The sequence below is a fragment of the Canis lupus genome, chromosome 15, assembly GCF_048164855.1.
Source record: "Canis lupus baileyi chromosome 15, mCanLup2.hap1, whole genome shotgun sequence".
NCBI classification, from domain to species: domain Eukaryota; kingdom Metazoa; phylum Chordata; class Mammalia; order Carnivora; family Canidae; genus Canis; species Canis lupus.
In genome coordinates, this window is record NC_132852.1 from 52759122 (window position 1) to 52772525 (window position 13404).

General features: G+C 45.1%; 1 protein-coding gene across 3 annotated transcripts in view; it reads left to right on the forward strand.

The window, feature by feature from the left end:
* The window catches only part of TBXAS1 (thromboxane A synthase 1), a 161855-nt gene that overhangs the window by 86629 nt on the left and 61822 nt on the right, over window positions 1-13404 (forward strand). For all 3 annotated transcript variants that reach the window (XM_072777419.1, XM_072777420.1, XM_072777418.1), the window contains one exon: window positions 2013-2129. In XM_072777419.1, coding sequence (XP_072633520.1) covers window positions 2013-2129 — 117 coding nt within the window. The remainder of the gene's footprint in view (window positions 1-2012; window positions 2130-13404) is intronic.

Here is a 13404-nt window from a genome sequence, read left to right on the forward strand (position 1 = left end):
AATTCAACTCTAACCAATGCCCTGAAATTTCCCATCACAAAATGGAGAATTTTAATGGCAGTTGTAGGCTGAGAGGAGTGTGTTGGCATGGCAGGTTGATGAGGGAGATATTTGAGGACGATGCTGACATATTGCATGGAAGACTAGATTTGTCCTCTGGGTACAAGATAAAAAAAAATCTCATGGATCCAATCCTTAGGTCTGAAGGACAGATGCAAGATCCAATCAACCATGACTCTCGGCTCTAATATATTCTGTTCTGTTGGAACCCCATAAACCACTACCCAGCTCTCCTTGGAGTGAAATGCTTTATTACATGCAGCGTGGCACAGGGCTGGGTGTTTGCCAATATGTAAATTTACATAATGTGCCATTTCCTCCTTTGACTCTGGAACCCAAACACATGGGTTATGTTCCCTAGATTCCACAGAAGTGTGATTCTGTATAGGGACCATGGCACTCCTAAAGCAATTCATTCTAAATAGGAAGAGGGATTTCTCTGCAGAAAAAATATCTCAGCAACTTAGTTCTAATATATAATTAAATCCCCCCTGGATACTTTGCAGTTATGTTTTATAGCTTATTTTGAATGTTCATATTTTATCAGAAAATTATAATTTTCCTCTAAACATGAGTTTTTACCAGGCTTTTGAATTATGATGGCTGGCTTTATATTTCAACTATGAAACGGTGAAAAGAAATAGCAAAAGTGTCCATCACACGAGGTGCCAAAGAGTGCCTGGTCCTTCAATCCCCCTGCCTTCCTGTGCCCCACAGCTGTGAGTCTGGGGGCACTCCAACCAGGTGTGGGGACCCCAGTTTTGATGACCTGGTAAGAGTAGTTGGCTTCAAGATGGAAAAGAATAGCCTAGGAAGAAGGGAGAGGAGATGTCATGCTTTGCATGTTTTCAGACTTGGCTTGAATAACTCCCCTCAGAGCAGCCTTCCTGGCCGGTTAGGCCTATCATTCTCTCATCTGGCTCTATTTCTCTCTCCTAACGCGCGTACTTGTTAGTTTAGAGGGTTACTGTCTGCATCCCCAATAGACTATCCAGTGAGGGCCAGTGCTATGTTTTCTTTATTCGACACTATGTCGACAACTCCTTCCACATATGAGACACAACAAATGTTTGCTGAATAAGGAAAATGAATGAATAGAAGAACCCAGAAACATAATGACAGGATTTCTCTTCAAAGCAGATCTGTTCAAGGGTGCCTGAGTGGCTCAGTTGGTTTAAGCATCTACCTTCAGCTCAGGTCATGATCCTGGGGTCCTGAGAGCTGATCTGGGGTCCTGGGATTGAGCCCCACATTGGCGGGGGGGGGGGGGGTCCCTGCTCAGCGGGAAGCCTGCTTCTCTCCCTCTGCCACTCCCCCTGCTTATGCTCTCTCTCTCTCTCTCTCTCTCTGTCAAATAAATAAATAAATAAAGTCTTAAAAAAAAAAAAAGCAGCAGTTCCATTGGGACATACATCTGAAAGATCTCTTTTTGTTTTCCCTTTCCCTCCTCCTACACTGCCCATGTTCTCTCCCCCAACACATGTCACCAAAGACCCAGTCTGTCATCTCCCGGCCCAACCTAACCAACCCAGCCACACAAAACCCCTCGCCACAAAGTTCAGACATGAAACTCAATGCCAATATAGACGAGCCCATCTGCACGAAGCCTGCTGTTTGGTCCTCGGGGAATCCTGGCCCCGAGGCCCAGCAGGGGGACTGCAGAACACACAGAGGCCACCGAGTTCATTGTACAGTGATGACCACATTGTAACTGGTGGAACTGGGTGGAACTGGGTCAGCAGAGCCTACCCACCTGCTGCCACCAGGCCCTCGGCCATGAATCTCCAGGTCACTACCTACGAGCCTTTGCAGGCTCCCTCTGCATCTTTGCAAGAGCAAGCTAATTCGTTGATCATTGGTGGACTTTAACCAGAGTGTTTATCATAGACCCGAATCATCACCAAGGTGGCTTTGGCTCCCTTGTGTCCTAATCCTCTGCTTATTTCTCTCAGGTGTCGGGCTTGGAGTCCAAACCAGTAATGGACAGTGTCCTGTTTTTACGCGACAAAAGATGGGAAGAGGTCAGAAGTGTCCTGACTTCGGCTTTCAGTCCCGAGAAGCTGAACGAGGTAAGGCAGAGGGAATGCAGACTCACGCGGACGGACGGCTCCCTCCCTCCAGAGCGCGATGGGGAGCAGGTTCACATGGCATCACTTGTCTGCCTGGCACATTGAAATGGCCCATGCACAGGGGCCTTTGAACCTCCCCCTATGATGCCAAAAAGCCTAGGGTGCCGTACTGGATGGAGTGTGTCCCACATCTCCAGCCCCCCATACCTCCAGTTGCCAGGAAGCAACTGTGAGTCTACAAGCACTTAGGGCACGTCTGTGGGGACACGTCCCAAGACTCTGCCCAGGAGAAAACCGGAGCAGTGCCTCTCATACTTCCAGGTCTGATGGATCACCTGGGGATCTTGTTAAAATGCAGATTGTGATTCAGCAGGTCTGGGGTGTGGCCTGAGATTCTTTATTCCGAACAAACCCCCAGGTGATGCGGATGCATCTGAAGGGTGAAGCATCTTTTACAGAGCGAGGAACCGGGGTACAGCTTGAAACAAGGGTGAGCTGTGAATCCAGTCTGAAGTAGGGAGGGGATGGCCATGGGTCACGGGGGAGGGGTGAAGTGGGGGGGACACAGGCATGCCCAGGGTCACCATAGAGCCGAAGTCAGTGGGACAGGAGCACAACATACCGCCAGCTCTTTAAAACCCTGGGCCCCCTCTGCCCCCCACCCAGAGACCCGCCCTCTTCTTTGGGCCGTCTGGCCTGCCTCTTGGCCAAGTTCTTCACCAGCTGCTGGTCCGGCTTTGGTGTCTGCTCTCAATTCTGCAAGAACTTGGGACCGAGCACTTGAGCCCTTCTGATGGGAAGTATCTCGGTCAGAGTCCCAAGTACCTGTGCAATTCCAGAGCAAGTGTCCTTCCAGAGCCATCCATCAGAAAGCCTGGGCTCAGAGCGGCCTGTCTTCAGGTCAATAAATGAAAGCTACTCTTCAACCCAAGATGCTCATCCATCCAGTCCTGGGTAATTCCTATAGATCTTCTGACGTCCCCCAGAAGAGGAGAGGTCCCAGACCTCATAATTAATCCCATCCAATCAAACTCACTCAGAAACCAGGGATCCTGCCCATGTTCAGCGAGGTTTGGGTTTGTGTCTCCACACAGCCTTCAGTGTTTGAGGGCAGAGGGTAAGCTCAGCTTAAGCACCAGCTAAAACTCACCAAGCTCATATCTGTGCCAGGCACCTCTCCGAGGACTTCCTAAATACCTTAACACACTTAATCTCCAGCACATCCCTGTGAGGTAAATGCTCTTATGATCACTCTCATTTCACATATAAGGAAACTGAGGCACAGAGAGATTAAGTAACGTGCTCCGTGTCACACAGCTTGTAAGCGGCACCGCCAACATTCGAATCCAGCTCCGGAATGTGCTTAGCCTCTGTTTGCCCACTTCTCTTACCTCCATGTAATTTTCCAACGTTGTTCTAAGGCTCCTTAGGATGGTCCCAGGGGCTGTCTGGAGGGCAGGGGGAAGGAACAGGGAGCAAATGGAGCCTCTGTGGAAACCCAAGGGGATCAGAAGCAACACTTCTGTCTTTTCTGCCGAAGTTTGGAACCAACTAAGTTTTGGAAACGCATTTCACACAGAGGAAACACAGATTTCTCCATTCTTACCGGTAAAGCCCTTAGAAAAACGTAGCTCTGCGGTCTGCTCCTGCGGGCCTGCTAATGCTTCACCCAGGATGGAACACTGCAGCCTTACTGGCAGGAGGGCGGCAAGGCACATTCGAGAATGGGCCCAGACGCGCGTGGGGCTCCCCACGAATGCTCAGTTCCCGCCTCCGGGCCGCAGTTTCATCGGGGAGGCCCCCCTCTGATCAGGAGACCCAGCCCCTGCTCAGCTGCAGGTACACATGGGAATCACCTGGGAGCTTTGGAAACCACTGCTGTCTGGGTCCTGCATCTAGAAGTCCTGATGAAATCGGTCTGGTTTGGAATGCAGCCCAGGTTGGAGGGGTTTTGTGGCTCCCTGGGTGATTCTAACATAAAGCCAGCGCTGGGAGCCACCCCTCGTGGAAGCTCCCCTCAAGGAAACACAAGGAGGGGAAGTCTGGCTTCAGCTGGAGCAATGCGCCCTGCCCCATGTTCCGCTGTTACACACTGAGACTGCAGGTGAGGATTTATTTCAAGGAAGGGCCTGCTTCTTGAAAACCTGCAAAGGGGCAGCCCAGGTGGCTCAGTGGTGGAGCATCTGTCTTCAGCCCAGGGTGTGATCCTGGAGTCCCAGGATCGAGTCCCACATCGGGCTCCCTGCATGGAGCCTGCTTCTCCCTCTGCCTGTGTCTCTGCCTCTCTCTCTTTGTGTCTCTCACGGATAAACAAATAAAATCTTTAAAAAAAAAAAAAAAAAAAAAACTGCAAAACCGTGTTTTGACCACCCAAATGAGGTTAACCAGAACCTTCCCTTCCCGGAAGGGGAAGAGAAGTGGGTGAACCATGGGTTGACATCACTCACTCAAACATGTTGCATCAAATTTCACTGTTCGTGAGTAAACAGTGACTTGGCAGTGCTACAGATGCAGAATCTGATCACTTGTTAAAAAGAAATTGGTAAAGGGTGTCTGATTCTTTTCTAAAGTAAGCAAGAAAGGGGAAAAAAGCTTTCTTGACAGATTTGAGCTACGTTTCTTTGGGAAAAATAAATAAATCTGGATCTTTTTTCAAGGTCTAGATTTCTTTAGCACCTTATAGGGTGTACTCGGGAAATTGATATGATGTTGTTTCCCAAACAAATTCAGTGCCCCTGGGATCCAAAGCATTTTCTCCTCTGGTGTGCAGAAAATAGAGTTCCTTCAAGTGGTTTAGTGCAGAAAGGTACCTAGGGGAAAGGGCGAGGTTGTAGATGGCAGGAGGGAGGCAGGGTAGAGGGGAGGGCATGGGGAGGGAGAAGAAATGTCACACACCAGATTCCCTGGGTTTTGCTTTAGTTTTGTCCCATTACTTAACATAAACCATTGGTAAACTTAGCTCTATTGAAAATCTTCCTGGGATGCCTAGGTGGCTCAGCGGTTGAGCATCTGCCTTTGGCTCAGGTCATGACCCCGGGGTCCTGGGATCAAGTCTTGCAACGGGCTCCCTACAGGGAGTCTGCTTCTCCCTCTGTCTGTGTGTATGTGTCTCTCTCTGTGTCATGAATAAATAAATAAAATCTTTAAAAAAAAAAAAAAGAAAGAAAATCTTTCTGCTCAACACAGTTAACTTTAAGTTCTTGGGTTTCTATTAGAAAGGATGCCACTCTAGTGGAAGCAATAGTCACCTTTCTTCCTGCCTCTGGGGCATTTAGACTGGGTGAGTTAAGGTTCTTGGTGGAGGGGGGTTATCTAAATAGATGCATCAGCAAGTAGTTGACAGCAGATCTGGAGCTTGGGAGAGAAGAGCAGGAAAGATGATCATCAAAAACACAGAAATAGGCGAGGTCACACCCAGAGTGTGTGTTGTGTAGGAAGAGAAGAGGGTGGTGGCGAGAGCCATATTCAAGAGAGGGGTGGAGGAGAGACCTGCGAGTAAGACTCAGGAAGATCAGCCTGCAAAAGAAATCCAGAAAGTGAGGAAGGGATGCATTTCAAGGATGAAGGAGCAGCCAGAGGTGTTAAATGCTGCTTAGGTAGAAAGGAGCACCGCCATAAAAAAAATTGTGCAAAAAATAATATTTTCAAATATTAAAGCATGTCGGTGTGTGTTGTGCTTCACAAATCATGTTGCCTGTGATTTTCCTTCCTGCACTGAATCAGTGGTGCATGTTGCTTTAGAAGTACGCAGGGGATGCCTTCCAGAACAAGGAGGTCAGGGCTTAGGTTTGACCTGCATGCACACCAGGCTTTCTCGAGCCCTACTGAGACAGTGGTTTTAGAAGCTAAGCTTTCTTGGGAGAGAAAATAGTTTTCCTAATTCCAAAGGCAGCTCCCCTTGGAATCTGAAGAGCGAGGTTTGGGATTCTGAGCATGGAGCATTAGTCTATGCTAAAGTGTAGAGAGGATGGAGGATGTCACCAGGGGGTAGCTTCTATCCTGTGGAAGATGGGTGGAGGGGAGGAGGAAGGGAGGGCAGCGTGCAGGCCTTAGTGCCCCTGATTGCCTCCTCCTCCAGCAGCCTAGGTGACCCTTTAGGTTTCTGGATGTTTCTTTGAGCTTTAACCTCCCATTGGCTTTTGCTCTCTATATCACTGGTTCTGGAACCCCATGTGACCAAGGGCTGCACCAGAATCACCTAGAATCCTTGCTAAAATACATAATTCTAGCCACTCTAGGACCTACAGAATGAGAATTTCTAACGGTGCCTGAGAACCTGTATGTTTTACAAGTTCTCTGCCGTAATTCTGATAAGAGCCAGAGTGGAAAGCACTGGTATGAGTCTCCCTCTTGGTCCCTTGCCTGACCATCTCAGACCCAGGGCTTCCCCAGACCCCTTCCCTGCTTTATTTTTCTCTGTAGCACTACTGCCAGCTAACAGCCCATTGACTCTACTCCTCTTTTCTCTGTCGTTAACTGCATAGCACTAGGCACATAATGCCCACTCGATAGTGATTTGCTGGATGAATGGATGGATGGATGGATGAAGAATCAAAGAGCCAGGAAGCTTTCTACTGAAGGATATATGTTAAGACTAAGACAAAGGAAAAATAAAAGGGAATAGCTTTATCAAGGAAAAACTAAATAAGGGGATGAGGCAAATCATTGGCTTTCTCTCTGGAGAGTCACAGGTATATACGTGCAGAAATAGAAAAAGCAGGTCCCAAAGACAGAGAGGAGAGTGAGGCACACAGGACATAGGGTGGAGGAGGGAGAGATGACAAGAGGAGCTCAGACAACTGACCTAAGCCTGCTCTCCACTTGGTCACGGACACCTGAGTCCATTTTCCCCGAAATAGCTTTGGAATACCAATATCTCCATTCCTTGCTGAATTCATAAGTAGCTTGGGGACTTTTAGCATCAAACTTCAGAATTCATTCTTGAAACAAAGATTTGTTTTCCCTTGGAATTGTGCAGCTTGTTTCCGTTGGCACCTTGGCAATCTACGCCCTCTACTACCTGTGTCTGGAAGCGTTATTAATATTCAAAGGGCCGAGATAGCACAATCTTGATCCATGTGCCTGTTAGGTAGCCTGGGTCAGCAATGCTCAGAGATTACTTTAAAATCAGCATTAAATCACAAAGCCATATTTTTATTTAAAATAAAAGTGGTTTTTGGCTTCAGGTTAGGGACAACATAGAAAGATAAGGCACTGGTGAAAATTTGGTTGCTGTGCTCCTGATTCCAGAAAAAGAGGCCACAGAAATCATAGTCGAGTGACAGCCAAGCTATTGAGGCTTATATTACAGGATTGCTGAGCACTGCTGGGAAAACAATGGATTTTTTTTTTATTAGGGAACATTTTGCTCAGTTGACCTGCCAGAGTTCTCGCTCTGTCCCCTAAAAGATTAATTTTTTAAAAAGGGCAACCAGTGGATTTATTGAAATTTTTAGTGTCTTGTACTAGATTCTCTACCAAAGACTATTAATGAGCAGCCCTGGGGTTATGTAAAACTTTATTATGGGTCAGAAAGTAAATAGATTTAATTTTACGAAACAAAACTGGGGCTAAATTAATTCTTCTCTGAGGGAAAAATATAAATAATGGAGATTCCCAGGGGACCCAGGTTAGCTCTAATTTTATTTTTAAATTTTATAATTCATCTGAAAGAGGGGGCATACTATGAAATCTACACATTTGTAAATTCCTCTAAGCTCTTCTGATTTTACAAATATTAAATCAATTAGAATAAGTTTCTAAGACTCTTCTAAGATTGTGTAAGTCAGCACAAAAGTGGCAGCTAACTTTCAGTGTAACCAAGAATAAAATAATACCTTTAAGAGAAAAGTATCAAAACTATACTTATATGATAATGAACTTTCAAGCTATGAACTACTACCAAGGAAAAGGATTTGAAATTGTTGAGGACTGAAAAGGACCCATGGTCATACAGTTCCATAAAATATTGCCAACCATCTTCTTTTTTAAATTTATTTGAGAGAGAGCAAGAGAGAGAGAGAGTGCGCATGAGCAGAGGGGCAGAGAGAAAGGGCCAAGCAGACTCCCCACTGAGCAGCGAGACTGACTTGAGGCTCAATCCCAGGACCCTGAGATCAGGACCTGAGCTGTCAGACACTAAACCAACTGAGCCACCCAGGTGCCCCCTGACAACCATCTTCTGAGAGATTTGTTATGTACCTTCGCCTGTTAATGAGTTGGGAGAGTCTGCAGTGAAGAAATCTGTTTAACATTGTTTGTTCTGGGCTCAGATAAGTTGAAGGGCGAAAACATGGGTGGTTAATGTCCAGACTGGCTCCTGGGAGAAATGAGGCCATGGGACACTGTGACTTTGGTGGTAAGGTCCATAGAGGATGCCATTTGTAAGTGCCTCTAGCAGAGACCAGGCTCCAGAATGGATGGACCATGGATCTGCCCCAGTATGGTGGCTCATGTCTTCTCAGTCCTCAAAGCACTGTAGAAGTGACGAATATTTCCTCATTCGCCCACAAAATAAGCTGATGGTGACCCGCTGAGCAGATACCGGACAGCCGGCAGCGTCATACATGAGAGCCTGGGTGTGTCACTCAACAGGAAACGAGCCAATCCTATCTGTGTGCATAGGGACTCAGTTAAAGACAAGCCAGACCGACAGGGAAGGCTGGTATCTCTCACAGTTGCTGAGAATCCAGCTCTCTGCCTAATTTTTCACTTTCATCCAGATGTTTCCTGTCAGGAAGGCACAGTCAATAATGTATGAATCTTAAAGGCGGAGGCAGATGTGGTTATTATTCCCTCTAGGCCTTTCCTGCCTTGGAGAAGACATATTACTCCAGAATGACTACAATTTTTAAAAATTTAAGTTGATATAGCCAGCTTATGAGTAAACGCATAGCTGCGATCATTTCAGTGCAAAAGTCTTCACAGGATTACAGTCTTCATCATGGTTTGGCTTGGCCTTTAAATTTTCAGCGTACACGCTTCAGACGATCATGCACGAGGGCTTCTAGAACAGAACCCACTCTCCCAGTAATGTTGCAGCAAGCAGCTTTCTCTTGGCGGCATGAGCCTCCAGCAGTCCATTTTTAATATTTGCTTTTATTTCTTAATCCTTCCAAACAATAAAAATGAAAGTCATTATAACCAAGTGTGGCTGTGGTAATAAATACTTTGGAGTCCAAAAATACATTGTCTCTGCCTGACCAGTTGCCCATTTTCCAGAATGTCTGGGTATTTATCTAGCAGCAAGAGACCATTATCCTTCGACACAGTTGTATTCCACTGACACCTAATCTCCTAATTAAAATCAGTATAATGATGGACTGTTTAAATTCTGGTTAAAATGTTCCTTTTCCATTTGCATTTAAAAGAAAACACACTCCTCATCACGGGTACCCCATCCTGGGTTATAATTTGGCTTTCCTTTTGCCAGAATCATAATGTCACTCTGACTTGCCACTGGTTAAATCTAAACGAGCATCTAAATGTGCCTCCCAGCTTGGCTGTTGCTTGGCAACACCAGCAGCCACCTCCTCATCGGGATGAGTTCTAATTGGTCACAACTCTTGACAGGAGCCACTGACTTATTAGAAATGACACTTGATTATTCACCTAGATGGCTAGAGCTGATACTTATCAGCAGGAAATTCTGCATAAAAATAAGTCATGGATGTGTTTAATATCTCGGTGGCAGAAGGAGGTAGTAAGTTTGGTTAACTGATATTAATTTTATATTTGTTAGCCACCAGTTTAAAGCACTTTAAGGTACTAATTTTTTTAAAGTCAACAATATGCTTAAATGCCATCTCCCACCCCCATTAGCTGACTCTTATTTATTCAGAAAATCCCCCTCTGACATCAGTTCCAAAACAACATTGCCCACAGGTCTAAGAATGCCAAATAGAATGAAACATTAAATTTGTAAAATGCAATGAAGATTTATTAGTTCCTGTCTATAAAGGGTTTATAATGTAGAAGGGTAACAAAGTACATGAATTCCTACATTATTACTAAGTAGTGGAAAACAGTGACAGAGTTGACGTCCTTTTTCGAGCATAAGAAGCCTCTTTGGGGGGGAGGGGGCGGGCAGGGGATAGCATTGGAAGTGAGTCCTGAAGATTTTACTGAGTTTTGACAGAGGGAGAAGGTACATTGCAAGTGGAAAGAGCTACAAGAACAAAGGCATCTGGACAAAAAGTACAGGATGTGTTCAGGGAATAGAGGAGTACAAATTGGCTGGAACACAGAGTACATGTAACGGATTAGCGAGAGAAAACTGGAAAAGTAGGTTGAGGCACAGAGGGTTCTGTGCTAGGGGGAGTGTTTTGTGCAAGCTTCACTGGAGGGCGAGGAGCTATGAAGTACTTGAAAGTGAGGGAGTAAGGAGAGGAGTTTCAGCCTTTCAGCCTGCAGGATGTGACACTTCCTCTAGACCCGTGTGACAGACACTGAAGGAGGAGGTGAGGATAGTTGCAAGTCATACCTGTACCTCTGGAGTCTCCACTTTCCATGGCCCCAGGGGGTCAGCTCCCAGGGGCCATATTTTGATCTCAGGGTGGTACCCTCTGCTCAGGCTCTTTCCTGAATCTCCTTTATACGTAGACCAATGAGTCAGCCCACCTACACACCATTGAAGGGGGCGGGGGGGGGGCATCTCGGTTTAGAAGTAGAAGATAATGAAGAAGGGGTCCTTTCCTTCTCTCTCCCTAATCAGGAAATGTGTTATCTCTAGCACCCGGGCTGACTCTGTTCTCCAAAGTTTCAGGGATCCCAAAGGCTTAATGGTGTTTATTTGTTTTGTTTTCCAAGTTCATGGCATCATGCATTAAGTGAAATTATAACCTAGAAGTAAATTGACTGAGGAACAAAGAGAATGTGGATTCTGATTTTGGAAGAGAGAGCAACAAGCCAGGAGTCAGAGGATCTGAATTTCTAATTCTCACTTTTACTAAGTTTTTGAAACATAAAAATAACCAGATTTAGGTCTTTATGTAATTCTGAAGTCAATGCATCAAAGAGATGCAAATAGAGTTTCTTACCATGGATGGAATGTGTTGGAGCAAATAGAGAGGCTCATGGATTCAATCCTTTACTGTGCCAAACTGGGAAGTTGCCTGCTCTTTCCATGGTTCTTAAGTAACTCAATCTGATGCTTAGTGACCTCACTCAAATCCTAGAATGGAAAGGGACTTTATAGTGCACTGCAATTAGCCCCTTGTTTGAGGGTGAGGATCCCAGTTCAGAGAGATTCAAATGACTTGCCTAAACTAAGAGGTAGAACAAGCATGAGTACCAGGTCTTTGGCACAGAGCCAGCTCCCTGCAAACTGCACCACCTTCATGCTAAGATAGAAAGAGCTCTTCAATCAACCCATGTTCCTTCTATGTCAAAGCCCTCAAAGAACATTCAATCTGTCATCACCTAGATAGTTCTAGAGACACAACTGAATATGTTGCACTAAGCCCATTCCTGATAGAACAAATATCAAAAACTTTAGTAATGTATGACAACTCACAAGAGTTGCCACAAGAAGGTGACATTGCAAATGTATTAGTTATCAATTGCTGTGTAACAAATTACCCTAAAATTTAGCAGCTTAAAACAGTAAAACTTTATTAGCTCATGGTTTCTGTGGGCCTCTGTGTGCAGCAGTCAAGCTGTTGGCCTGGGCTATGATCTCATCTGAAGGCTTGACTAGGGGAAGATCTGCTAAGCTTATGGTTATTGGCAGGATTCAATTCTTAGTGAGCTTTAGAAGGTAGGATAACAAGCTTGTTCTACGTCCTTCAGTCAATGGGGATACTTAGATAACAAGTACTTTCATTAGACCGGTCTGGTGACTAAGTACAGACTGGATTGAAAAGTGAAAAGAAAGGAGGCTATGAAGCTCTTTGAAAACTATTTTTTAAGGTTCTGGGTGGCTCAGATGGTTTAGCATCTGCCTTCACCTCAGGCTATGGTCCTAGAGCCCTGGGATCGAGTCCCACATCAGACTCCCTGCTCAGTAGGGAACCTGATTCTCCCTCTACCCTTCTCCACTGCCTGTGCTCTATCTCTCTCTTTCTCTCTCTCTCTCTGAAATAAAGTCTTTCTAAAAATCTATATAAAAAAAGAAAACTTTTTTAGTCCATCTATGTGTTAGACACTATACAAAGTATTGAGATTACAACGTTACTTATGCTGCTTTGTTCTCAAGAAGCAGGATGATAGCCACGTTCCAGGTGACAGACAGGTGGCAAAGCCTGAATTAGAGTAATTGGCAGGGAGATAAAGATGAAGAGACAGAGACAAGGAACTAATGATAACATGGTGAGGCAAGAACAGGTGGATCCAATGGGGTCTTGTCTCTAAGGAATAAGAGGAGAGGAAATGGTGCCAGGCATCCAAACCAGGGGTCCTCCAGAGGATAGCTGTCATGCCTTCTAGTGCCAAGCCTTTTATATATTTCTAATCACTGTCACAACTCTTCAAAGAAGATCTCATTATTCCCATTTTGTGGATGAAGAAATAGACTCACTGAAGTTGAGCAATTCACCCAACCAAGGTCACACAACTAAAAACTACCAAGGAGAGGAAATCTAATAACTGGCAGTGGCTTTGAGGATTTGCTCTCCCAGGGTCAAGTGTACTTAACAAGGTCAGCATCTTAGTCTCAGAGAAAGAAACTCCACTGATGAAATTCTGTGAATCACCTAAAAAAAAAGAGAAGAACGCCTATGATCAGGAGAAATCCTTAGCCCTTCTTTGTCATTTCCCTATGAGCTGTCTCTTTTGACCACTCAGAAAGCTCTTCCACCTTGTTAAATTAACTCTATTGTCCCCTGTCTATACCTTGACTCAGAATTCCTTAGACATAGTCTTAAAAAAATCCATTTTTTTCAACTGGGCAATTTAGTAGTACAGCCAACTCCAGCTAAGCAAGGACTTCCTTCCTCGAAGAATTTCTTTCCCAGGCTGAGGAGGGTACTTTACCCTTGATGGTGACTGCTAGTTACCAAATGGCTGAACACCATACACTCAGCACCATCTAGAATAAAGCCAATCAATGTGAGAGGTGAGAGAAGCAAAATGGGAACCTTTCTCCCTGGGCTTGGCTGCTAGACTGTCATTCCCAAGAAGAAATCATTCTTCTAAAAGCTAATAACATTAATATTTTATCTGATGATAAGTATCACATATGTGCCTTATGAAAAATGTGGGAAAAACAAAAATAAAAATTTCTCATTATCCTACAAAGATGAAATGTAACCATCAAATGAGAATCTTTTATTAAGAT